Below are 26,182 nucleotides of genomic sequence, written 5' to 3'. Positions count from 1 at the left end.
TTTGGACTTCCGGTGCACTATTTCTTCTTCGTCTGATTAAACAGCGGGTTGCAATCGGTGTTTATACGGTGCACACCGCCACCTGCTGTACCGGAGTGTGTAGTGTAAGATAGTCTCCCTGGATTACTTTACATCTTTAGGTAAATAAAGTAATAAAGAAATGATGAATTAATAAGAAGTATTGCTAATTAGCAGTCAATTAATTAATTAATTTGAGTTACAATATTCATATAAAGCAACGACATACATAGTTAAATACATATATTTTCTAAATGTGTGTGTGGTTTCAGCTTCACAAATGTGAGGATTTGCTGCTTTTCATTTGAATAATTTAAATTTATTTGATAAGAGAAACACAAGATGTTCCCGCTTAAGGAAAACAGAATTGAATCCCACAATTGAAACTGAATTTACATGACATCATGTGCAAGACGCTGAGAACTGCTTGATTTGGTTTCAGCTCAATTCATCACCTGCACGGCCTGTTTCTCACCTCTGTTGTTTCAAACAAATACAGTACAACAGCCTTGATGTAATAGATTAAAATCACATGCAATCTCAACTAGTATAATCATACCATCAAGACCGGAGAAAATAACTGCTAAACATTGGTCAACAAATCCATTCACACACAAAAACTAAAAACTTAAATTTATATGTGAATACAATTATGAATGAGAAACAAAAAAACAATAAAAGAGGAAAATTAAAATATAGCTTTAACACATTATAAGCAAAAGTCAGGCTGAAAAGATACGTTTTTATTCAAATGTCAACACTTTCAGCAACTCTCAGACACAGCTGAAACAATTAAGGAACTGGTAGAACGAAAATTAATCTGCACTAACTTTGAAGAATGATTAATTGTTTAAGGCAATTGTTCCAGCTTCTCAAATGTGAATAATTTAGGTAAATTGGATACCTTATTGTTTGGACTAACGGTCAGAAAAACACAAGACATTTGAAGACTCCAAAAACTTAGTTTTTTTCACATAAAAAAACAAACATATTTTATAGACCAAACAATGAATTTAGAAAATAAACGGCCGATAAGTCGTTAGTATAAATACTCATTAGTTGCCGTTCTACTCCTGGATCCAAGCAAACACCAATGATTCATCCAATCAGGTGCAGGTTCTGCTCATGTTTATGTTGATTGACAGCCTTTATCATCCCAAACACAGACCAGTGCAACAAAAATATACAGTATATATAACAATTTTACAGCTGAAGCAATGAAACGTTTAGATGTAGACGTGTGCAGTGAGCTTTGCGGCTGTTCAGACAGGGAGCAGGAGGAGTCAGCGCGGGGGGGGGGGTTAAAAAATTATTCATGTAAAGTGCCAAAGAAAGAAATGGAAGCGTGACGGATTCAAGCGTGGAAATGTGTGTATTATGTCTGGGGCCCCAAAGAGCTCTATGTGTGTGTGTGTGTGTGTGTGTGTGTGTGTGTGGTGAGGAACTCTTCAACGTCATTTTGTGGGTGTGTTCATGCGAATTTCGGTCAAAGTTGAGTGTGTGTGTGTGGAATATGTAGTTGCTCATTGGTGCGGTGGTGAATGGTGAATTTTGCAGTTTGTCAATTGACACTGAGAGGCCCCCGAGCTGAGTGGCGCCTCAGGAGAGAGAGAGAGAGAGAGAGAGAGAGAGAGAGAGAGACAGGATGAAGGAAAGAGAGTGGGTAAGGGAGGGGGAGAAAGAGAGGAAGAGTTGTAGAAACAAAGTTAAAATACACAAAGATCAAAGAAGTGGAGATGCAGTGGAAGGCAAAAATATGCTCGAAAGTGAGACAGACAGATTTCTTGTGGTGCAGACTACAGTGTAAAATTATTTTCTCCATCTGGTTTGCAGCCGTGATCAGACTCTAAATCTGTTTCCTGCCACATTTGTCAAGCAGATAACTACGACATGTGCAACGCGAGCATGTACAACACTACTGCGGATAATCACTGTACGGAATATATGAATAAAAGTGATGCTTTTAAATCTGCCAACAACATCTGACTCCGTCGAGGACTCTGTTTCTTCTTAAACACACAGACATTACGCGTTAGCGGCATGAAGTATTTGTATCTTCAGGGAAATTGCTGATAATAATAAAAAAGATCTTTCATGTTGGATTTACACAAAGAGAGATTTCGGGTGCTCATAACTCTACATTCGAAGGATCTGATTCCTGATTGTTCAACCATGTTGTTTTAAAGCTCAAATCACAATCACAGTTTGTCAGACACCAGGTCAAGAAAGATGTGTGTGTGTGTGTGTGTGTGTGTGTGTGTGTGTGTGTGTGTGTGTGTGTGTGTGTGTGTGTGCGTGCGTGCGTGCGTGCGTGTGTGTGTGTGTGTGCGTGTGTGTGTGTTTTATACACTGATTTAGAGGAAATTACAAAACAGTTGTGTAAGAATAATAATATATATTAAAAAAACATCACTTTGTTGCAAAATTCACATACTTTCACGAATAAAAAAATGAATTTGATTCCTTTTATGGCCCATGCTCATCATTTTATGAGGATATTTTACATTAACACAGAAAAAAACACATCATATAGCAAACAGCTGAGTAAGTAATATCTGTCAGTATCTATATATTGGTTCTTGGTTTTGTTTTATAAACTTCCCAGCTTTCAGTAACAGCTTATTTTCATACACGTATATCCAAATGTTCGTCCCCGTTTAGCACACAATGCCCTTGTGTGCAAAAGCCAGCTCCATGAAGGAACGGTTTCCCCAGTCTGGGAGGAATAACTTGCCTGGTCAGAGCTCTGACCTCCACCCCATCCAACACCTTTGGGATGAACCGGAACAGCGTCTGTGAGCCAGAACTGCCAAACATCAGTGTTGGACCTCACTGATGCGCCAGAGAGGCTGAAGGTTCCACAGGTTCAACATTTATAGTGGAGCGACTGAAACCACAAACAAGCCTCAGCGGTTTTATACGACAACAAGCAAATAGATTAAAACCGTGCTGGCTGAGTGATTCATGTCTTTAACTGAGTATCTTGGAGAAAGTAGAGAAAGTCAATGGACTATTAACAAATGATTTATAGCCACAGTCCAGCTTTCACCCTCACTAGACGAAAAGCAGACAGAGGATGTGAAATCATCCCTGCTGAGGCAGACAACGTTTTACTTTTGGGAAACCTCATCCTATGACCTGAGAGCTGCACTTCTATTGAACTGATTCTTGATTTCTGAATCCCTCTAAAGTCCTCTGAGACCTGCGGCCGACATCACTGTATCAGAGCAGGCTCAGTTTTTGAAGCTAGCGTTAATATATTGGTATTAAATTAAACTAGACGACTTTATCTCCCCTTTACAGATATGCACACTTTATGGACTAATCCCATGAAGTTTTGGGCATAATGTGTGGTATAGATATGTTCGTCTAAAATGGTATATTTCAATATTTCTCTGGGTCTCTTGAAGAGTTATACTAGTCAGTTGACTGTGTGAGTTCACCAGAAAAAGCTATAGATTTGCATCATGGGTAATGTAGGAGTTTTGGCGCTTGATCCACAATAGGGCCTCTATTGCTTCAATTCTTTATCATGTGTTTTCATAAACTCTTTCTTGCAAGTTCTCCACATCTATGGAAGTGTGACTATGAACTCTTTCAACGTTTTCTCTCGTTCTGTCCTTACTTCTGAAGCGGTTGTGGGGGAGTTTTTCCTCGTCTTCTTCAGAGATCTTTGGGGTCTGGTTGTCAAACGAGAGTGTGAATGTGATTCTGAGCTGCATAAATAAACTACACCTACAGAAGAATGTGAAAATATGATGATTATAAAGTCTTTATAGGTAATTAGTTGTGTGTGTGTGTGTGTGTGACTTGGGGTCTGCGGACAGTCAATCAGCATGTACCTCCCATCTGGTAGATATTATACAGGCATTTCCCATCATTCACTCTTTCACAAACACACACATTTTCCTGCATATGTGTATGTGTGTGTGTGATTGTGTGTGTGTGTAAGAAAAGGAGGAGGTGCCCGGTGCCTCCTCCTTTTACTACAGCTACACACACCCTTTCTCTCTCTCTCTCTCTCTCTTTCTCAGTGCTACTCACTCCCTCTCAGGGCAGCAGTGGATGGACGCTCAGCTGCACAGAAAGCAGCTTCTCTTCTATACATTTTTTTTTAAAAGCTGAATCTTTGCTTTACTGATTCAAGATGAACACCAACGCCTTCGCCACTAAAGTGCAGTCCAAGATGGAGGCTGCAAAGGAGATCAAGGACGAGGAGAAGTTGTACAGATACAACGGGGTGTTGTACCCGCGCCTCATGTGCCCAGAGGATAACTTAAAGGCTCTGGAGAACATCGAGGCCAGAGAGGACGACATCATGCTGGTGGCTTATCCCAAATGTGGTGAGTTTTTTCTCAAAGCTGTTCAGTTGGAGAGTAACAGCTGTCGGATGGTATTACATCTTTTTAAATAAATGATTAATAAAGTTGTATAGGGGTCGCCGAAAAATGAGATCCATCTGTTACGACCTCTGACCTTTGATCTCCGTTCCGATGGTTGTTTGAAATGTTAATGATTGTAACTTTATTGATCTATTGATCTATTGATCTTTTACTTAGTAAATGCAGTAATACCACAGTACAGAAATACTTTGTTTGAAGTCCTGCATTTTCAAAATGTATTTGAGTAAAGTGAAAGCATCAACATATACTTAAATTAAGTAAAAGTACTAATTGTGCAGAATGGCTCATTTCAGAATAATATATATTATAAAGTTGTATTATTATTATTATTGTTGCATTAATATGTTCATCACTTTATTGTTGCAGCTGGTAAAGGTGAAGCTCATTTTAATTTAACAACATCATAATTTATTTGTTAATTATATTTCGTATTAATAATCTCAAATTATATAAATTATCCTAAAGTTATATTAAAAATGTAATGGATTAGAAGTATAAAGTACCAGAAATTGGAAATACTCAAGTAAAGTACAAGTACTTCAAAACTGTAGTTAAGTGCAGTATTTGAGTGATCTACTTTACACCGCTGACTGTTAGTCACGACAGATTTCACCGCAAAATACAAAATACATATATTTCCTCTTACTTGTTGTGCTATTTATCCATATAGATTATTTAGTTGTGAGTTGCCCAATTCTGGAGATATCAGCCATGAACTAGTTCCTACATGAAACTACGCACAACAAGGTCTGTGGATTACCTCGAGTAACCGGGTCATGATTTCAGGAAAGAGACGTCGCTGTTGAGTTTTTTCAAATGTATGTTTTTTGGTAATTTGAGACCATATAGTCTCATTATATCGAAGAGAAGCCAGACATCTGTGCTGCCGTAGAGATGTTACATTACTTAACAAGCGTAGCATCAACGTTTAGTTTTGGCTTTTCACGGGACACTTTCATAAAAGTAAAAGTGTCTAAAAGATATAACAAGATTCAAGTCTGTGCAGGTTGTGGCACGGACGGCGTTTTGATGAACGATGACTGAATAGACTTTCCTCTCATCTGTGAGGTTTTTTTTAAACCACCTTACAGTGGTGGAAGAAGTATTCAGATTCTTGCAAAAGTAGACGCAACAGTGTAAAATACTAAATATATAATGGAAGCCAAAGGAGCCACACCTTTTGTGAAACCCAGTTTGAATGTTATCGGCCGGTTGAACGGGTGTTTTCAGCAGTCATCCGTGCCAGCGTTATGTTTCGAACAGGACAAACTGCACCTACCACCTGAAAGCGAAAGTTAAACTTAACATTGTGAATTGATGCAAAACAACTTTAGGTTGAGACAACAAAACTAGTTGGATTTAGGAAAAGATCTTGATTTCGTTTAAAATAAGTATGCTTGTTACGTAATAAACGTAACTTGGCATCAGTGAAGTACGTTTATTATGTGACAAAAGCATAGTAAAATAAGTCAACCTTGACTTTTGGTTTCACACAAGCAGCTGTCTCCTGGATGTCTATGAGGCTGATAACAACCAGCTGATAACCTTCGAAGCAGGTTTTTTTTGTAGGAGGTCACAAAGTGAAAAGGTTGGTTAAGGCGCCTGGTTCTGGTTCAAATAAATGAAGGTCAAGTATAAAGAAAATGGAAATATGTGAAGTACAATTAGCCGATACCTCAAAACTTTGTTTTCAGGCAAAAGAGTTAGAAAACACTGACGTAAGGTCAGCTGAGTTCACTTCCGGTCACAGACCTGAATCTTTAAAGGTTTTCTGTAAAATCACTGCACCCGGCCACAAAGTAGTCCGGCACACAGGGAATTTATGTTTTTACATTTGGGTTTTTGCACGAATAAAAAACAACATATAACGTGTTCAATTTAGAGGTTTATTCATTTAAGACAAACATTCAACCATTGAATACTCACTTTACTGACATCACTTTGCAGGAATTCTGGGTACTGTAGTGCATTAATGAGCAATGTGAATGTGGTGATGATTTATTGATATTAAAAAGCACCACATAATCTCTCTCTCTTAAAAACACAAAAAGCTCACAGTGCGGTCTTCAGAGGAAGAAAAGCGTGAAATCCCTGCTGTCGCCGCGGTGCGTTCAAGGAATGTGACATGTTTTTCTTTTTGGTTTTTGTGTTTACTTTTGAGAGGCTTTTTGGACACCAGCTCGCTGGTCGAGCAACGACACGAAGACAGACTTGTTAATCGCCTTCGGAGGAATGTTAGATTACACACACCCGTCCCACATCACCATGTGTAGGGGCCTGTATGGCTTGGGGCCCGCATGGGGGCTATAGAGCTTATCTATGGGTGTGTGACAGCCCCATCAGTCCAGCCAATGGGGACCTCTTTTTAAACGGCTAAAAGGCCCGCTTTGATGTTGCAGTGCTACACAGCAGCCTGCCACAGATAATGGCTTTCTGACGTTTTGGTGATATATGAAGATTGAGGAGGATTAACCCGACCTCCAAATTTACGGCCTGTGGCTGTTTGTAGGCCTGTAACATTTGTTTCACTGGTTTCTCTGTGGGTGTCGCACTACATGGCGATACAGCTGGTTTTCTCATCACCGTCTGTCCCCAAAAAATAATAAATTATAATTCACTCCAGGAAGTAGTCAGGTGTCATTTGCAAGGGCGCTCCAATTGAATTACACAGACATTATAAATTATATTTTAAGCCTTTTTTAGCTTTACCCATTTTTAAAGTCAGTCTACCAAAATTACTTATTTTTTTTTATTCTTGTTAATATTCAACTCTTTGAGCGCAATAAACCAAATTCCATTAATTTGCAATTTATTGGAGCATGAAAGCAGGAATCTCAAGATTTATATTTCAAAACTTAGACGAAAAAAAACTAAAGTGAAGGTCGAGGAATCTTTGCTCTAAAAGTCTTTTGCTTTGCATGTCTGTCACAGCAGGTAGAACTGGAGAAATAATTAGTTTTTTGCACAGCGACATAGACATAAAAAAGTTTAAATGTGCCTAAAAAAAACCATGTACAGTAAAACTTTGTGGAGTGGTCCTCCTGCTTCAAATGGTGCAAGGAAATACTGCGATTCCCAGAGAAGGCCGGTCATAAACCAGTCCTTAAACTACCCATACTGATGTTTCCCCTCCTGTTAACTCTGATCCATAGTCATTATTTAACGGAAGGATCTGTCAGAGAAAGCAATAAATGTGGAGACTAACACGCCGGCTCGCTGCCAAAGTGAAAGAAGAGAAGAAGTGAAACAGATGAAAGAACTGACCTGCAGCAGCTGCAGAGTCCATCGAGCTGCAAAGTTAAATTGTTTTTACGGCGTGTGACGGGATCACATATTCAGCACATTTTGTACACTATTGTTACAGGTTTTTTTACGATTGCTGAAACACGATTGTGGAACCAGGGCTCATTTTGTCAAAACACTACACACAATTCACACAATTACACACACACAAGTGGCAAAACAACTCTAAAACAGTTACTCACCTGTGGTCCTTTTTTATATTGCTTGCATCCTGATTGATGAGTCAGGTGGCACGTGTATCAGCCAATTGGTCCAAGGATGTGACATTTTGAATGGCAGTTTTTTGAAATGGCAAACAAGTGACTTTATGTCTGATTCATGTGTCTTATGTGGAGAACTGTGTGCTGCAAAAAAAGTACCACGTTGAATTGCAAACTGGGTGCAAGCCAGAAAATGTGTTTAGACTTTTGGAGACTTGAGCTGAGGTTTTGGTCTCTGAGTGTCAATCTCAAAACATTTTGCTTTATATGTGTGTGTGTGTGTGTGTGTGTGTGTGTGTGTGTGTGTGTGTGTGCAGGTTTTAACTGGATGGTGGGTGTGGTAAGGAAGATCATCACAGAGGCCACAGGGATGAAAATAGAATCAAGGATGCCACCACTGATCGAGTTTTTTGGACCGGATGTCATAAAGGTACTTTTTTTTTTTTCATGCCACTCTCGCTGCTTTACTTACTTTAATTTTTACACACAAAACACATGAACACCAGTACACAAATACAGCTGAAATCAACATTAGTTCATTAATCTAGCAGATGGTTGAAGTCACTTTTCACATCGAAACATTTCATGCTGCTTTTGCTTGTTGGGATGTTAATAATTGTAACGTGTCAGTAATAATGTTGAGGTTTTGACTTTTTGACAAAAAAACATCTATATATCCAAATCCAGAGTGTGTTGGTTGGATGTTGTAGTCCATTAATCTTAACTCCTACTTCTCTTTTGGAAGAGAATCAAACAGAAACCAAACCTCATTAAGTAAACTGGTGTTGAGGAAGTCCATCTGTCGCTGCTGAAAAGCCAAACAGAGTGCAGCGTCTCTGTACTATTGGAGTAATGTGAGACAGATGTGTGATCAGAAAACACTCAAGAAATCAAACAGAAATGCAGACATGCTCTGTGTTTAGAACGATTCTTGGAAACCTCACCGCTGGCCGTGTTTCAACTGTTCAGGAACACATGGTTTGGTGTGTGTGTGTGTGTGTGTGTGTGTGTGTGTAGGTGTGTGGGTGTGTTCATGTCTCATCATTCATGTGTTGAACTCTGCACTGTAAAAATTCTGAGAAACAACATAGCAGGGAGACATTAAAGGATTAGTTTCAACCAACGGGAAAATATGTATATTCTCTTTCTCAGCGAGAGTTAGATGAGAAGGTTGATACCCTCTCATATTTGTTGCAATGCTTTCTTCTCTCAAGAATAACCACCATTATTCCTTGACTTAGTAGTTTCAGTCTCAGACTAAACCAAACCTCAAAGTTATTTTTGGCACGGTCTTATCTGAGGGAACTGACAAATGATAAGAAATCGTATTCTGGTGGTAACATGTAATGTCTAATGCTGAATAGCATACTTGCATATTGTAAAAGGTAAAGTTGACTCCCCCTTTCTCTCCGGTCCGGCTCTCCCCTCAGGCCCTGGGTGAGACTCCCTCCCCAAGGTTTCTGGGGACCCACATGCACCCCGACAACATCCCTGCCTCCTTCCATGCAAAGAAAACTAAAGTATGTTTCAAAACATCTGCAGCAACATTTTCCAACTGATTCTCCTCTTGTCATCAACTGTGAAAGTACCTCAAAGTATAAAATGTCCTTCTGAAATGGAAGACAAAGCTGGTGTGGCTTTTAAAATGAAAATGAAAAGTGAATTCTTCATCATGTTATCCTTGTAATAAAATAAATATATGTGGAATTCAAATCTATTTAGTTTCTGTTCTTTCCATATTTTTTTCTGTCCCTTTTGTTTCTTAAATTATTTTGTAGAACACCAGTTCGATGCACCGACATGTTTTTTTTTTAAATTCATTTTGTTATGTGTTGTGCAGATGCTGGTGATCTTCAGGAACCCTAAAGACACTCTGGTGTCCTTCTATCATTTCTCCAACAACAACCCGGTCCTCCCATCCGTGGAGTCCTGGGAATCCTTCTACTCCCACTTCATGAGTGGAGATGGTGAGAAACAAAAGCACACACTACCCACCTTCAGGTTATTACAATGTTATCATGACCCAAAGACATCTGCAGCCACTTTTCTCTGAAAAAGGTTGAACATGTGCTTTGACAATGAATACATCTTACATTACAGTAACTGTTAGACACTTTAAACCTGGTTAGGAAACGGTCTCATTGTAATACTGAAGCCTCCATATAGTAATATATCCTTCCATATCCTTCATAAGTAAACAAGATCATCAGCGAGAAGATTGGTGACGTTTATATAGTTATTCTTTTAATTTACCTCGGTGCCATCGGGTCGGATTCCGCGCAAAATCGGATGAAATCGTGCAGACTCCAGCGGGGCCTTCAGACCTGCCGCCTTTTGCTTTGCACATACTTTCACAGCCTGATTTTATGATACTGCAGCTCCGCTGTGTTTATGGGCTAGTAAACACCGTGTAAAGCTGACAAAGCCGGGTCACTGTGGAAGACCTGTTGGATTCAATGGAATCCAAGTGAGGCTAAAGAGCCACTAATACTCAGTGAGTTCATCAAGACACTCATAGAATTGCTTCTCACACCTTCATGGGGCAAAGGAGGGCAGTTTCTCAGTACCAATACCTTGACGTAAAAGTAGTATAATTAATAAACTATACAATTACAGCTAAAAGGTAAAATGCCTGCATTAAATAGTTTACTTAAATAAAATAAGTACCAGAGAATGCACCTTGGGATTTGTTATATATATATTTGTTATATATATATATATATATATATATACATATACAGCAAACATTTGTTGTGCAGCTTTGTCAGATGAACAGCAGAAGAGCAACTAGCTCTAGAGCGCTAACTCTGTACTGTTTCTGCAGCGTCACTGTGATCTGTAAATGATTGCCTGCAGAGATTATGGGGCTGTACAGTGGTTAACTTTATCGCTTCATGTGTTTGTAATGCTGACAACGTCCACCCACAACCACAATGAACACAACACCGGCTTCTTTGTTTCCCTGCCATCAGTCATCTCACTCCTGCCCTGCAGTAACCCCGACCACTGCCATCACCTGACCTAACCCCTTTGCACTTTCTTCATTAGTCATGTTTGCCGGCCCACCTCTGTTCAATCTCTGCCAGATCCTCTATTGTTCTTTTGTTCAGCCTTTGTTAGTGCCTGACTGCTTCTTGGACTGCTTTACCCCTGACTAACCCTTTGAATGGAAGTTTGCCAGTTACTTTCTGGCTGACTTTTTACTTTTGACTGACAAAATCACCCTGAAAGAACTTACGAAACTTCTGCCAGACATCAAATGCATTTTTGGAACCCTATTTCATAAAATTACTTTTTGCCAACTCTTCTTTTTGGTGAGATGTGATCAGTGGTGAAATTCAGAACCTTAGCAAATATATCCCTCTGCAAGTAAAAGTCTTGCCTTCAATTTAGTATTAGCTATATAAATGTACTAAGTCTAAAAAGTAAAAGTACTTATTAAGCACAATGTGTATTGTTATTGGTTTATGGGGTCATGGAAGTCACATTTAACTGATCCAAACAACTAAATGCACTTTGATGGTGGTGTGTGTGTGTGTGTGTGTGTGTGTGTGTGTGCGTGTGTGTGTGTGTGAGTGTGTGTAGTTCCCTGGGGGTCATACTTTGATCACGCTCTGGCCTGGGAGAAGAGGATGGACGACCCCAACGTTATGATCGTCACATATGAAGAGCTAAAACAGGTGGAGCACACAAGGACTTAGAGGGTAGCTCTCAAAGAATGTATAATACTGTTATTGTTTTCACATGTTCATTTAATTTATATGAAAAACAATCACTGTATAAGTGTCTGTCTGTAACGGCTCTGGTTCTGGTTCCTGTCCTGCAGGACCTGAGCGAGGGCGTCCGGCAGATCAACACCTTCTTTGGCTTCAGCCTGACGGAGGCTCAGGTGCAGCAGATTGCAGAGAGGAGCACCTTCAGCGCCATGAAGAAGAGCTCCGCCAACTCCCACGGTACTCTGGGAAACGTCATCTTCAGAAAAGGTGCCTCACCGCAACAAAATATTTTTTGGGAGTGTGTTTTTACTGAAATGACTATTGTTTTATCCATTGAAGGCATTTGTTTTAAAACTAAACTGCAATGTGCATATTTACTGCACATGCCTGCTACATAGTGCAAAGATCTCCAGCTCTGCTCATATTGACCAACACATCGAGCTAAATACTGTCATTTATTTAACAAATCTATTATTTTGTAGACTTTCTCCCTATAATTTAGCACATGAAGAGTTCATTTGCAAAAGAAAAAAAGCTATTCTTGAAATGAATAAACCGACACCAGTTTAAAGGATTCAGAAAGAAGAACATGACTTTGGAGAATAAATATAAAAACTATTATTATTTTGAAGCTTTGAGAAGAAATGTAAGGGGTAAACCAGAGGGTTTTAAACGGCCTCATATTTGTGTCCCTGAGCAGGTGAGGTCGGTGACTGGAAGAACCACTTCACACCAGAACAGAGCCAAGAGATGGACGACGCCTTCAACAAACACCTGGCAGGAACCAGGCTGGGAGCCAAACTTAACTACCAACAGCACTGTTAGTAGGAAGCAAGAGAAGAAGAAAGGAGGGGGAAAGAGAGAGGGAAAGTAGAAAAAGAGCTTAGGGGAATCTTCTGCCCTGAGCAGAGTCTGACAGACCTCCCTCTCAGGCACTGCACAGATGCTTCTTCACCTGGTCGCTAGAGGAGGTTCTGTGGAGGCAGTTCAGGGGCCAAAAGTACCTAAAGAAGGAATACAATGAAGAAAGGGAGGGAGCAAAAAGAAACAAGTGTTTGTCTTATTAACTGCAACCTGTGAACTACAGAAAACATTACAGGAATAGTTTCACATTTTGGGAGATCAAGAACAAGAAATACAGATTAAACAAATGAGATATAAAAATGTATTAAGTTAATTTTAAAAAGCTTTAAGAAGTGCTGGTAGATGGGTTTTTAAAAACGTTTTAACAGATACTGTTTCCAGTCTTTTGGAGAGTGGAATCAATTTTCTCAACTGACTGTCCACCATTAAGTAAAAACTAATATTTCCCAAAATGTCAAACTGTTCTTTTAAACCCCCAAATATCAGTGAATAAAACCAGAATTCAAAAACTTGACCAACACACTGCTCATCAACACAGGAAGCAGAGGAACATAGATGGATTTTTGTGTCATAAATTTCACCTTCAAGGTTAACAATTTACAGTTAAAAGTAAGAGAACCAATGTTTCTGGAGTTTGTGTTGTCACAGACAGAAAATCCTAATTGGTTTCAAGCATGGAAAGTTTTCAAACACAAAGGTAAACCAAAGTGCTTTATATAAAGCATGGAAAGGTATAAAAAATACAAAACAAATAAAACAGGAAATAAGACAATTTAAAGATAAAGAGTTTAAAGATGGGCAGAACAAGCAAGGAAACATAATAATAATAATAATTACAGTGAAGTGTGGCTACAACACACCCCAAAACATACACCTCCAGTAACCTGAATGTCTTCTATATGTAGGATTTAAACTTTGGTGCAAGAATAAAAAAGGCACTGGCAATCATATATATATATATAAAAAAAGAAAAAAATGCTATAATTCCCTACAAATTAAACATTTTATAATATCTTAAATTGTCTTCAAGACACATCATTGAACCTAGTTAATTAAATTTTGATGAATAGAAAGATGATTTGCGTTTTTTTGTATGATAAGTTTGTGTTTTACTGCTTAGTTGGATTGCTTTTTACTCTGAGCACATACAGGTTTTTATGTAGCAAGACCAGAGTTTATCAGCATCACTTGTTTGCCTTGTGGGTGTGATCTTCTGCCAAAATAACACCTGAATGCAGCGGATAAGGTCTCACGTGTAAGATCTTTATCACAAGCACATGAATGTTAAATCCCAGGTTGATTTGTTTACTGATTACCCCTGATTTAAACACATAACAGTTGAATTATCTTTATACTGGCAGTTATCTGAAATCAGGTTTATGGAAACACTCACAATCTTTATTCTGGTTGTGAAACTGTGGCTTTGAAACATTACTGTGATGAGATTATCGGGTATTATAAATATGCACAATCACTGTTTGTGCTGTATGTATACATGCAGGTCATCACTGTACATGATCAAAGTAATGAAACTAAAATAAAACTCTTTTCCAGATCCCTTATTTGTTCTTTATTTGTATGACTCCATCTCAATACCTTATGACTATTATGTTATTAATTAACAAGGAAGTAACAATCACACCTACTTCATGTGTTTTATTCTGAAAGGGCCAACCGGATGTGGTGTTGTTATTGATCCGCTGATAACTTAACGTTGGTCCACTGTGTGGCTCGTCAATGAATGACATCATGCGGGCTTATGTCGGTCTCCATCTGCGACATGACACCTTCAGACACTAACGGTTAGACGTTTATTTAAAAATCTAGCGTTGCACGTGCAACAGCTGCACATTAACGGGTTTTCCGTTTCAATGATTCTTGCGTTTGTTTCCTGTTAGCTAGCAAGCTAACGTTAGCCTCTCAGAGCAAGCAGCCAGGTAGCTAATGCTAACTGCTAATGATGGTGTGATGGATTTATTAAATGGACGCTGAAGGTATAACTGTGCCCACAGTGTTGCATGCCGGGAGAATTATGTTGGAACATGGAATTTTTAATTTGGCCAGAAAAGTGTTAAGTGACCAAACTGTCTTTAAGAAATCTAATGTATACATTTATTTTACCTGCTTAATGACTCTGAAAATGAAATCATCTTGGTTTTACCAAACATAAGGTTTAGTCCCACACTGTACCAGTCTCAGCTGAGGAGACATTGGTACAGCTGTCTCTTTGTAAGGCATTTATTGTGCCTTTTTATGTAATTTTATTCTATTTAATGTTCTGTCTTATCTGGACCCTGAGTCTGAAATAAAGTTTTGATTAACCTTCGAGTATTTTCCATTTTCCTCTGGGCCCTCTGCAGCCTAGTCAGTGATGAGATTGAAGAGGCTTAAAACTGATTTATCCAATTCCACTAGTGCTAACGTTGACCCTAGACTAACCCTCTATGTCTATGATGACGTTAGAGGAATAGCTTAAATTAAAGCAACACGACTTGTTGATGCTGAGCTTCCAGTTTCCTCTGAATAACAAAGTTAGTGTCAAAAGGTTTCTGTCAACTGAGTGAGTCCCTCCTAATTTCAGTGACACTTTTATGTTTTTACTCTTTTTAATCAGCTCTTGTTTGATTTGTTCTCCTCTAACTTAAATATTGTTTTGGTGATGAACATGAATGGCATATTATCGAACAGTTATCACTGTAGCTGTGTTGAAAGTGATACATCTTTGCTTGATGAATGACGAACAGGATCATCAATATATTTGGCAAATATATTTCAGTTAATTTTAGATTTAACGATTCAGAAAAATGTCAGTTCCCAGAGCTCAAGAACATATGTTTAAATAGAACAACGGGGACAAACTCAAAGGTATTCATTCACATTTTCCCTGAGTAATTAGTGTCTTCTCTGTACTCCAGGTGTGGAGTGATGCAGCAGAAGTTGTGTTCCAGAGGTTCTGGTTCCTTCCTCTTGGAGAGGAACGTCCAGCCCTGTGGCAGCACCGCCACCTCCTGCGACCTCCCCTTCCGCTGCCCCCGCTGCGGCGAACAGGAGCGCTTCCGCAGCCTGGCCTCGCTCCGCGCCCACCTGGAGTACCGCCACTCGTACCGCTCGCCGGACGTGACAGCCGGCGGCTTCAGCATCACCGGCAAACACCCCGACCCGTTGACGGCGGCGATCCCCTGGCACGACATGAGTCTCCCGACCCGCAGGGGGCAGCAGAGCGCGTGGCGGCCGCCTCACGTCCGCTCCCTCAGCGACAGCAGAGACAGCGGGTACCCCCACTCCTACAGATCTGTGAGGAGACGCACCCAGAGTGTCGGGGTGGGGACGCAGGCTGAGGAGGACGAGGACGAGGATGACGACGACGAGGATGACGAAGAGGAATTTGGGTCAGAAGATGAAGACGAGGATGACGACGACGAAGGTGAAGAGAGAGATGGAGGTAGAAACGAGGAGGATATCAAAATGTCCTTAAAAAAGTCAGACACATGCCACCATCACCTCAACCACCATCGCCTCCCGTTCCCTCCTTCTGCTCCTCATGGCCCCCCAACAGACCCGGACCTGGACCTGGACCTGGACCTGGTCGGTGCGTTCAGGTTTACTTTCTTACTATACTTTTTGGAGCACAGTTATATTTATGTCACAAATGTTCGGTGGCCGTTTCAGAGACACTGCAGTTCATCGTGATGAAGCAGGATTTCAAACTATGTGTTGAAATGTTCATGCATGCAGTCAGAAGAAGTAGGTCCATCGATGTCAGTGTATTCTGCACATTGTGGATTATTACATACCCACAGAAAGTCTCTGTGTGGAAGGCAAATGCCACTGAAATTGTCCTACAAACGTAGTTCAGGAGGTGGTTCAGAGATCAGTAATCAGCCGCAGTAACTCGTCTCCTTCACTGTCGCCACCAGAGCAGAACTCCTACTCCGGTTTGGAGACGGCAGCGGCCTCGGCCGCGGTGCGCCGCCGACTGACCCGGATCCTGAGGGCGGCCGACAGCACCATGCAGTGCCGGCTGGCCAAGGTGAGCACGGAGCTCGCTCAGACCGACACGGAGCTCCTGTGTGAGCGCGCTCACTCGCAGCACCTGGCCCAGGAGAGGCAGGAAGTGGCCGACAGGGAGAGGTCGTTGAGCCGGCAGGTGGACGTGGCCGTGATGGTGATCGCCGCACTGAGGGAGCAGCTCAACGCCTCGGAGAACGAGCTGGAGCGTCGAGAGAGGTAAAGGGAGGATAAGGAGATTACTTTATTGCCGTGTTTCAGTGGCCTTGTTTTCTCTTTTGCTCACTGGAACCAGCCAGAGGTGAAAAGCAGATTTACTCAAGTGCTGTACTTGTTATTTCTGTTTCCCAGGGAGGTGATAACCATCCAGAAGTTCCTGGAAGCGGCGGCTCGACAGGAGACGTGCGGCAAAGTTCGAATCCAGCGCTTCATCGAGAATCTGCTGAGACGCATCGCTCTGGCCGAGAGGCTGGTGGAGTATTACCAGGTCAACGGCAGCCCGCAGCAGTGCAGCCACTACAAGGTACAACATCTACTGAAGTACTACACCTAAGGACTCCCACGTTATGCTGCTTTACACTTCTATTCCACTACATTTCAGAGTTAGCTGTTGTATTTTTTTGGACTCTGCTACGTTTCGATGCAGCTTTAGTTGCTCTGCAAAGTAAAGCCACGCAGGGGTTTTCAGTTACCCGGCTGATTACACCTCGAGTCTGGTTTTTGTGTGCGCAAGGGCTTTAAGATTTTACTTATAACTTCTTAAAATAGGATGCATTATTGCTGACTACCAAACTACGTAATTAGTAGTAAGAAGTTCAAGTTCTTCAACGAGCTGCAGCATTAAAAATTCTGTTAATAATTAAAGCATCAAAGAATCAGTACTACCTGTAGATAGAAATATAACATTGACAGGGTCTGGATGAGTACTTTTGATACTTAAAGTACATTTACTTCATATTTAAATGCTCATGAATACTTCTTCCGCCGCTGCAGAGTTCTTTAGTCATGAGCACAAACACTCACTGAATTAATCCTAAATTTAATAGCTAATTTCTGCTTGTGTTTCAGTACCAGCAGCCAACCGATAATGGACCTCACAGAATCACTAAAAGCAGGTTAGTACCTCCACGTTGGCTCCTATGATGTTGTACAACCTGTAACTGGAACAGAAGTCACCTGCAACAAACTCATCTCATAATACTGAGCTGAGTTCAAACGTTTTATGGGACAAATTTAGGGTTTTAAATCTATTTTAGGTTCTCTAGGTGGTCTGTTTTAGATTCATCCATCACCATCATTAGCTTCACACAAGAGATCATTTCTCTGCAGGATTTGTATTCTTCTCTCACGTTTTTGAAGTGATCCGCTGAAAGACATGAAAAGAGGAGTTTAGTCGTCACACTCGGCTGTAAAAAGGCTTATTGCTCAGCAGGATTCATCCTCTAACAGTGCAGATAAGCTGCTGCTGCTGTTGGTCTGAATCAAAGCCAAAAGGTGACAGAGCGGCTGCTAAATCCTTCATGAGGATTTCTGTGTTTCCATGTTTTATTCATCGCTATGTGACATTTAACCTGTCTGTCTGTGTGCAGCTGAAAGTATGAAAGTCTGTCAGTCACCTGTGCATCATGAACACCTGCTTTTTCTTCTACTTCAGTTTGATCCAAAACGTGCTTGTTTTTTGTTTGTTGCTGGATTTAAATAGATAATCTCTGTTTTTTGTTATTGCTCCCATTAGCGCTCCCAAATGCAGAATTTCCTCCCGTCTTGAAACTGAACGTTGGACTGTATTTAAAGACGAGAGAGAGCGTTGTAAACATATTCATCACGTTTTCCTGCACTGTCTTCTTCTGTAGGATTGATGCCTGAATTAGCTCCTCCCATCACCCATTATTCACGTAACAGTAGTGGACGGAAACATGCATCCATTCACAAAAAACAATCTGTTATCCTTATTTGTTTTGTCTTTATGTAAGTGTTGATTTTTACAATAAAGACATATAATACAATTATTAATAATAATAGTAATACAGACAGCTCTTTTGTAACTTCGTCTTGTTGACATTCCCCACTTCCTGTCTTCATTTGTTTCTAGGTCAGCGGGGGGTCAGCTCTCCTCGTCTGGCCTCCATGACAACAGAAGCCACTCCTCCTCGCAGTTTGGCGGCCATCCTCTGTTCTCCAGGGCGGGCGGCGGGGAGCGAGACCGCGAGCGGGAGCACCGCGAGCGTCTGGCCCAGTCGTCCCGGCTGTTCTGCCGACCCGAACACAGGGACGACATCTGGAACCACCAGCGGCGCCGGTCCGCCGGGTATGAGGCGTAGAACCGTAGAGGGTCACCAGGGGAGAGCGGGGCGGTCGGTGGGTAAAACCTCATTTCATTATTCCGGTGTGGTAACCTATGGAAAAGTACAGAACGGTCACGTTCACATCCAGCTTCTCTGGAGCAGTTGTGTGTCACATCTGGCCAGATTCTTCGTTCAACAGAATGTGAAGAGGTTACAGTTCAAAGATGTTTGTGTATAATGTTGCAGAGGATGAAACGAATATAACTGATGACCGGTTATGTGACATTGCAGCTTTAAAACAATACACTAAATGTGATTATTTCTGGACAGATGCTCCTATTTAACCAGAAGGGTGCAGACGGGTCTTAATTCTTTATAAACCTAAAATCTCTAACCTGGTGATAATCGTTTAAACAATATTATTTTGACATCGAACTGTTTAAAAATAGACCTTTTAGACAAAATGTAAGGGATTTATCTGCATACATTGTACAGGATGTTCAAAAATGGGGAAACATTATTAGTAATAGATATAAGGATTTATTTTAGTTTTAGTATTTTAATTCCAAATGTTATCGATATGATTGCCAACTATCAGAAAAAACATTAACTTTTTCCTTTAGTACTTTATTTTAGTATTTTAATGTAAACATAATTTTGCATATATTAGATTAAATGTACACCTGCTTCTCCTAAATGACACAATTTGTAAAGTAAAAGTATTTTTTTATAAATCATAGAAAATAAGATTACACTTACGAGAGAATACATAAAACATACACATCACAGTAACTATTACTGCGTAACAGGGTAATGCAATAACTATGATTACTGCATGACCACATTGACATCACATTGTATTCATAATGCTATATTGTGAAGATATTGTACTCCCAGCACTGTGTTATTGAGTATTTTGTACTTTTCCATAGATTATGATGCTGAAACAGACCTTTAGGTTTACACTGAGGGCTTTTTGAGTGTGGGTAAACTTTCAGTATTCAAACATATAAATTAATGACAGTTTATAGATTTTTTTTGTCTTGTTTGTCCGCACAAATCGCAGTATTTGTTGCAGTATTAATCTCAGTCTTCAGTGACACCTACATTCTGAATCCTGTCCTCTGTATTTTAGAGAAATGTCAGGTAAAAATATGCTTTTGTATTCATCTACTGAGTTTTGATTTACTGAATTTTGAAGACGGTGGAATGAGGAGGACTAGTTCTCGGTGTTGTTGCCGACGCGTCCTCTCCTCTGGTTGAACCAGAACAAACTGCCCTTCAGTCCAGTTATCGGATCTCTGTCTGTGCTTTTGAGGCCAAATGAAAGCGCTGAAGCAGCACACGGGGCCGTAGCAAAGGAGCTGCTGCGCTTATGGAGCGTTGGGACGACGCAAAAGCTGATGCATTAGATTAAACAGTGTCTTCTAATATAATCTGCGAATGTTAGCATGTCAGCTAGCTCACAACCTACAGCTATAACCTCCAGTCGAGTTACTTCCAAGGCCATGGAGCATTTCATACTTACTCAGCTTGTGTGGGAGCCGGCTCCGTGGATCCTGTCACAGTTTAGGCTCTCTGTTGGATTTTGGGGATGGTTATCATGCTGAGCTTGGTATCCTAGATGGTGTTTTCTCTTGTGAGAACATACAGTTTGGAAATAAGAAGCTGCCAGTACAAACGTCATACCTACAATACTACGATGCAAGACAAGATCTTTATTTCCATGTCTTCTATAAAACCTGTTTGACTTGTTTTAACTGGGAGCTTTGAGCTTTAGCCTCAGGCTTTCAACGTCATATCTTGTATGTAGCCATCAAGACCCCCCCCATTATTTGGTTTGTAAAGCACAGACAGGAGTTTGATGACACCGGGCCTGGGTCAAATAAACTGCATTTCCTTCATGGCTTTTGTTTTGAAAAGGTTTCAAACGGCGAATGGGTGGGGTTCACTGCATAAGGACCAATTCAGACACTGTGTGATACTTGTACATAGACAGAAAAGTTAGATATGTTGATTTGTAAATACTTTATTGTGATTTTTTTTTTTTGTCTTGCAGTCGAGGTCCTATGTAGCCAATCGCACCCATCGATCTTTACCCTCGTTTTGTTCAGTAGAACATTCTTTTAAAGGAAACCTTTTTGGGAAGGTTTGCCATCTTTGCCAGAGTCAGAGGCCAAGATGGATATCGGTCTCATCTCTGTGTCCACTATGTGTTAGCCTAGCTTAGCACAAAGACTCGAGAGCTCCATCGAAAGTGAAAACGCGTGCTTTTAAAGATGTAGGTCTTCAGTAGGAACCAATGGGCTTGGAGCTGAGAACCACTGACAGGAAGTCAGAAAGTATTAAGAAACGCACGTGTTGTTGGTTTCTGTCTTCTTCTAACGTCAGTCTTATTATTTAATCAGACAAAGTACAGCATGTCAATAAAACATGTATTTGTCACGTTTCATGGAGCTAGAGTGTTCCAGTCTTTAAGGAAACCGCATATTCTTCTCCTCCAACACAAGCCATGAACATGCAGGTGCAGTTTGGCCCATGTCTGGAAGACACCACACATAAAACGAATGTACTCTTGAGTTAATGTTTAGCTCACGCTGAAGAGATGCCGCGTTTCAAGACCTGACTTTTGTCTCGCCGTCCGGGCTTAAACTCGCACTCATTCACACAGAAACGGGTGGAGATTCTCCGATCACAAAATGAATGACGTCGTATCAACGCTTTCATCCAAAGTGACTTACAGTACCGTGAATGCATAACAGTTGTCTGCAGTAAACGAAACTCTCTGTTTGAAATTGAATCATTCCTTTCCCGGCATCGTTCCGTACGATCTGTTTACACCTTATTTTTGCACTCATCCAATGAGAAGAATGTAAATGTAAAAGACGGTATTTGGTGTAAAATGTATCTTTGCTGTCGTTGGTTTAGGCTTTGTTGACGGTGTTAATAGATATTTTGTATACAAAGCTATAATGTGTCGTCAAGTGGAAGTAGTAGTCCTACAGTACTTTAACTTGGTCACAAACATACATCACGTTTTGGGCTTATTCCTCAAATTAAATTCCTCATGATTTAGGGTTCCTCTGCTGAGACTTTTTTTTTTTTTTTTTCGTTTTAAATTGGTTTATCTTATTTAATTTCTAATTTGCATAATTCTTAAGTCTTAAATCTCGTGATTTATTTAAAATTTATTGGAATTTGCCAATTTATGTACTGTATTTTTTCCCACCAGTTTATCAAAACCAAGTTAAATTGATGTATAACAGTTTCAGTAATACGTGATTACCATATCTTGAATATTACTGTTTAACGGTCTTAAAAACCCTTCGTCATCATGAACACTGAGGGTAAACTTGGGATTTGTCCGGTTTGTCCTCACTGCTTCTTGCCACATACAAACCTGATCGAGTGACATTTAGACAAGTTGCCGACAGATTATTCCAGAGATCCACTGTGTGGTCGGACTTCTGAGTCCGTTAGCACTGATGAGCTAAGCTCAAGTGTTACTGCTGCTGTCAGTTAAAAAAACCTGCTCTTAGTATTTTGGGTTGTTTAATCACTGAAACTGGAGTTTTGGGGTTTTTATGCAAACAGCAGCATAACTCTTGGGAGATGTGTGTGAGTATGCGCAGTGCTTCATGTTGTGACAATAAAAAGGAGGTGGAAGATGCATGAGGCAGTCTACTACTACTACTACTACTACTACTACTACTACTACTACTACTACATATGTAGCTATTGTGTTACTGTGAAAGCATGCTTCATATGTAGCAAAAACAAGTACTTATACTGTTATCATGTACTACTATGTGTACTTTTGTAGCAGAGCGAGGTCTATTTTAATGGTACAGTATTTGAAGGACAGTTGCACTAAACCAACAAAGAGCACTTCGCTTGGAGCTGTTGGATTTCATATGAAGGGTTGTAAACCGGACAATCAGCAGGGTTCATGCACAGGTTCGGAAAAGTCTGGAAGATACATGTTACTGCTTCTGTGCTTTGAAATGTTTTCAGGGGGAAATGTGCTCTGAAAGAGAGAGAGAAAGAGAGAGAGAGAGAGAAGCTTGAGAAGTGGTTGAAAACATCAACCGAACAAGTATTATAAATGCAGTCAATGTTTGTTTGATTATGACACTACTACCTTTCTTGTCGGTAGAGATTAAAGTTAGTTTTATGTTGTGTAAAAACTGTTTCCGCGCCAAGTTTGATATCCTTTCGTTCATCACGTTTGTCCGTAGGGATTTCCTTTTGCAGAAGTGATCTCTAGTTTTGTGCCTTCACTGGAAAACTCTGTCGTCTGTATAACACTGTGCAAAAATGCAATACTGTGAAGAACTGGAATACTTTTTATGTTGAAATTCGTCAGTCTGTGTGGTAACCATCGAAGATTAAAGAACAATGACACCAAGAGTATCACCGTATTGTGTTTTCATTCAAGTGTTGTGGATTTTAATGCAAAGTTATCACTAAAGATAAAACCAATCTTTATTTATATGATCTTTTTCAAGCTCCGGGGATTGTAATGTCTAGTACTACGGATCCTAATGACTGAAGAAAAAACTATTTAGTTTAATTTATTTGTGTTTTGTTGTATCTGATTTAGTAGTCTGCATATTGTTGAAAAAAACTGGATTAGAATTATAGAGGCACTTTAATTTTCAATCTTTACATCGTCATGATGTAGGTCATGCAACACTGTGGGGCTGAATGGAAGTTTGAATCATTTAATGTAGATAATACTCTTGATACCTGAATTACACTGTTTTCATTCATTATTGAAGGAAAGAAGAAAAACATGAATACCACAACTCATTACACACTTTTGAACAGTTACTGTTTGTTTGTTTATAAATGTAAACTTGAAATGCTGAAATACTATTTACTGTGACGATGCAGACACTGTGTTGCAGTACTCACAAATGGCCACTTGATGTCACTCTCCTGCTAAAGGAAGGCAGCGACCTGTTGCTCTCCTCCCTGAGTGGACTGCATCAGGGTTGCACTTGTCCTCAACATAACTTCTTCACTGTAGTTGATGTCCAACATTTCCCAGAATGCCCTTTATGAACTCATACATTCTAATGCTACACATGGTGACTTTAAATAACTGATCATTTTCTGTATCTCTTTTGTCAATATCACATTGATTACTGGCTCTGAGGAGGGCGATGTCCGGCTGTTGCTGGTCAATTCACACTCACTAAACACCATTATTGTTCTTCGTTGAGATGAGAAAGGAGCCAGGGTTTGAACTGCTCTCAGCTCTTTTTTTCTGCAACCTTTCACGTGAACAACCGAGTACAACACGGTCACCTAGAAGTCTGAAAATGTGCTCCGTTATCCCCGTTTAACAATCAGGAATGTGTCATATGGGAAGTGTCGTCGTCCATTTAGCGAATGCAAAGCAGAGAAACTTTAAAAGTGTATTTTCTAGTGACACAAGAATGTTGTTTTTGTGAGTCAAAGGTAGTCATGTGGCGTGTAACAGCGTGAGAGCGTACACACAGACACAGAAACCCACATAATGATGATGACAACAATGTCTCTACTGGCTATGTTTACCATCCGCTAATAATATGACACACACACACACACACACACATATATTTCATGTTCGATTAAGAGCCAGATTTCATCACAATCCATCCAATAGTTGTTGAAATAGTTCACAGTTGTGAAACTAATGGTCAACCTGACGCTCCAGTCGGTTTGTTACACAGAACCATCTGAGAAGCCATCATTGGAAAAATGTTTGGCAAAGGGCAGGCGCTGTAAAGAAAATTCTCATCAGGTGATTGGATGATCCATCTGTCGTTCAAACTCCCCCCGTCGGCAGAAGAGCGAAAAAACATCTTTCCAATCGAGAAAAGCCTTCACTGCCGTTCTTTGCTCGTCTTTCAATGAATACATATTCTCCAGCTCTGATATGACTGATGCTGGTGCAGCATCTAAACCTCTCTGTGTCGTCTCAAACACACCTGAGTGGCTGCCAGCAGCTCCTCTCAGGATGCTGACTGGTCCGTGCTCTGGCTCACCGGACACAAACACATCCCTTAAAGCCTGAGAAGATGGATTTTTCGCATGATCTTGTGACATTGCGAGATTCCAGCTGTCTTACAGAGTAAACTGATGGTGGCGTGAGAGGAAAACTCACCAAAGTCGTTAAGATTCAAGATCAGGAAACCATAAACGTCTGTTCAAAACTCTGTGTCAATGCGGATGGATGATGAGATACCTCACAGGAAGAGTGAACACTGTTACCTGCAGGTGTTGCTGAGAGGAGAGGTCAGGGTACCATTGAAGTCATTAGGATTCATCCTCTCAGCTATTTCAAATATATTCAACTATTCTATGCAGTTAAACATTCAAATGTATTTTCCTCAAGTATGACGCATTTTGCTTTCATGCCAGCAAGCCTTTCTAATCAAGCAGGTCAACTTGTCCACCAAATGCTTAATTTTCTCAAATGCATGTTTTTATTGATGTATTTTTTGGCCTAGTTCAACGAGACCTATGTGTGTCGGGAAACGTAGCGGCGAGGTGAACTTGAGGCCACGGCACAATTTGAAATGTCTTGTTATGTTACGGTTCCTTACTGCATAACAGCGAGTCAATAAATACTGCAGGCTGCTGTTGATCTTTCATGGAGAGAGTAAGCGCGATAACACTTTGACGTCACGTCGACTCTCTCGGTCCCCGCGCTCTGACGTCGGACAATCTCTGCAGAGCAGACTGTTTTCTGAAAGAGTCACGCAGCCCTATCAGCGTGAGCATCTACAGATTGTCACCCTGCAGGCCGGCCACCATCCCAGGCCATGTGGGCCGCAGATAACAAGCAGAGACGCACAGCTGACACGGAAATCAGACACGAAGCTGAGTTGTTGTTGTTGTATGTGGAAGGAAATTATGCATAAAGCTTATTTTAATCAAAAATCAATGAAGGAATCAGTTTGTAGGAGCTTCTTATAGCATTTTTTAAGACTTCTAGTGTGCTTTTCACAGTATTTGTTACACGATTTCCACCCATTTTTTGTACATTAAAGCCACACATGCTGGTCTAATTAGTGGCCTAACAATTGTGAATCTGTTTCTGGGGTAAACACTTCATTGTCCACTTCCAGAGTAGCTCCCCAGGGTTATACTTGATGTCAGTAGCTGCATGTGAAGCTCCCCTGTGGGACTCTTTGGCCTCCAGATCCAGTTTCCTGTCTATACCCTGCGGACCAAAGCCTCTGTCACAAAACACATTTGAATTTACTCAAGTTTTATGTGTCTGAGGGACAATGGCACGCAAAACTCAGAGTAGCGTCTACAAACACAGACCTCTGATCGGCACAGTGCTCCGGTTATCAGGAGAATCCAGCTTCTCTCCGAGGCGAGTGTGA

At 40.5% G+C, this 26,182-nt stretch overlaps 2 protein-coding genes across 2 annotated transcripts; both read left to right on the top strand.

Moving 5' to 3' along the window:
* The first annotated feature begins 4,075 nt into the window (after positions 1-4,075).
* On the top strand, positions 4,076-14,066 carry sult6b1 (sulfotransferase family, cytosolic, 6b, member 1). The gene is made up of 7 exons (XM_079168795.1): positions 4,076-4,361; positions 8,242-8,354; positions 9,355-9,444; positions 9,765-9,891; positions 11,510-11,604; positions 11,751-11,907; positions 12,341-14,066. Exons 1-7 carry the CDS (start codon positions 4,166-4,168, stop codon positions 12,463-12,465), a joined length of 903 nt encoding a protein of 300 aa, XP_079024921.1. The 5' UTR covers positions 4,076-4,165; the 3' UTR covers positions 12,466-14,066.
* A 1,363-nt stretch (positions 14,067-15,429) lies between these two features.
* On the top strand, positions 15,430-18,833 carry znf365 (zinc finger protein 365; the record flags this gene model as incomplete). The annotated part of the gene is made up of 5 exons (XM_079168372.1): positions 15,430-16,093; positions 16,422-16,731; positions 16,864-17,035; positions 17,581-17,627; positions 18,605-18,833. The coding sequence occupies 5 exons, from the start codon at positions 15,430-15,432 to the stop codon at positions 18,831-18,833; spliced, it is 1,422 nt and encodes a 473-aa protein (XP_079024498.1).
* Between the last annotated feature and the right edge of the window lie 7,349 nt (positions 18,834-26,182).

Source organism: Pholis gunnellus (assembly GCF_910591455.1).
Source record: "Pholis gunnellus genome assembly, chromosome: 11".
In the NCBI taxonomy this organism is placed as follows: domain Eukaryota; kingdom Metazoa; phylum Chordata; class Actinopteri; order Perciformes; family Pholidae; genus Pholis; species Pholis gunnellus.
Note: the sequence above shows the minus strand (reverse complement) of the source record. Positions and strands in the feature narration are given on the sequence as shown.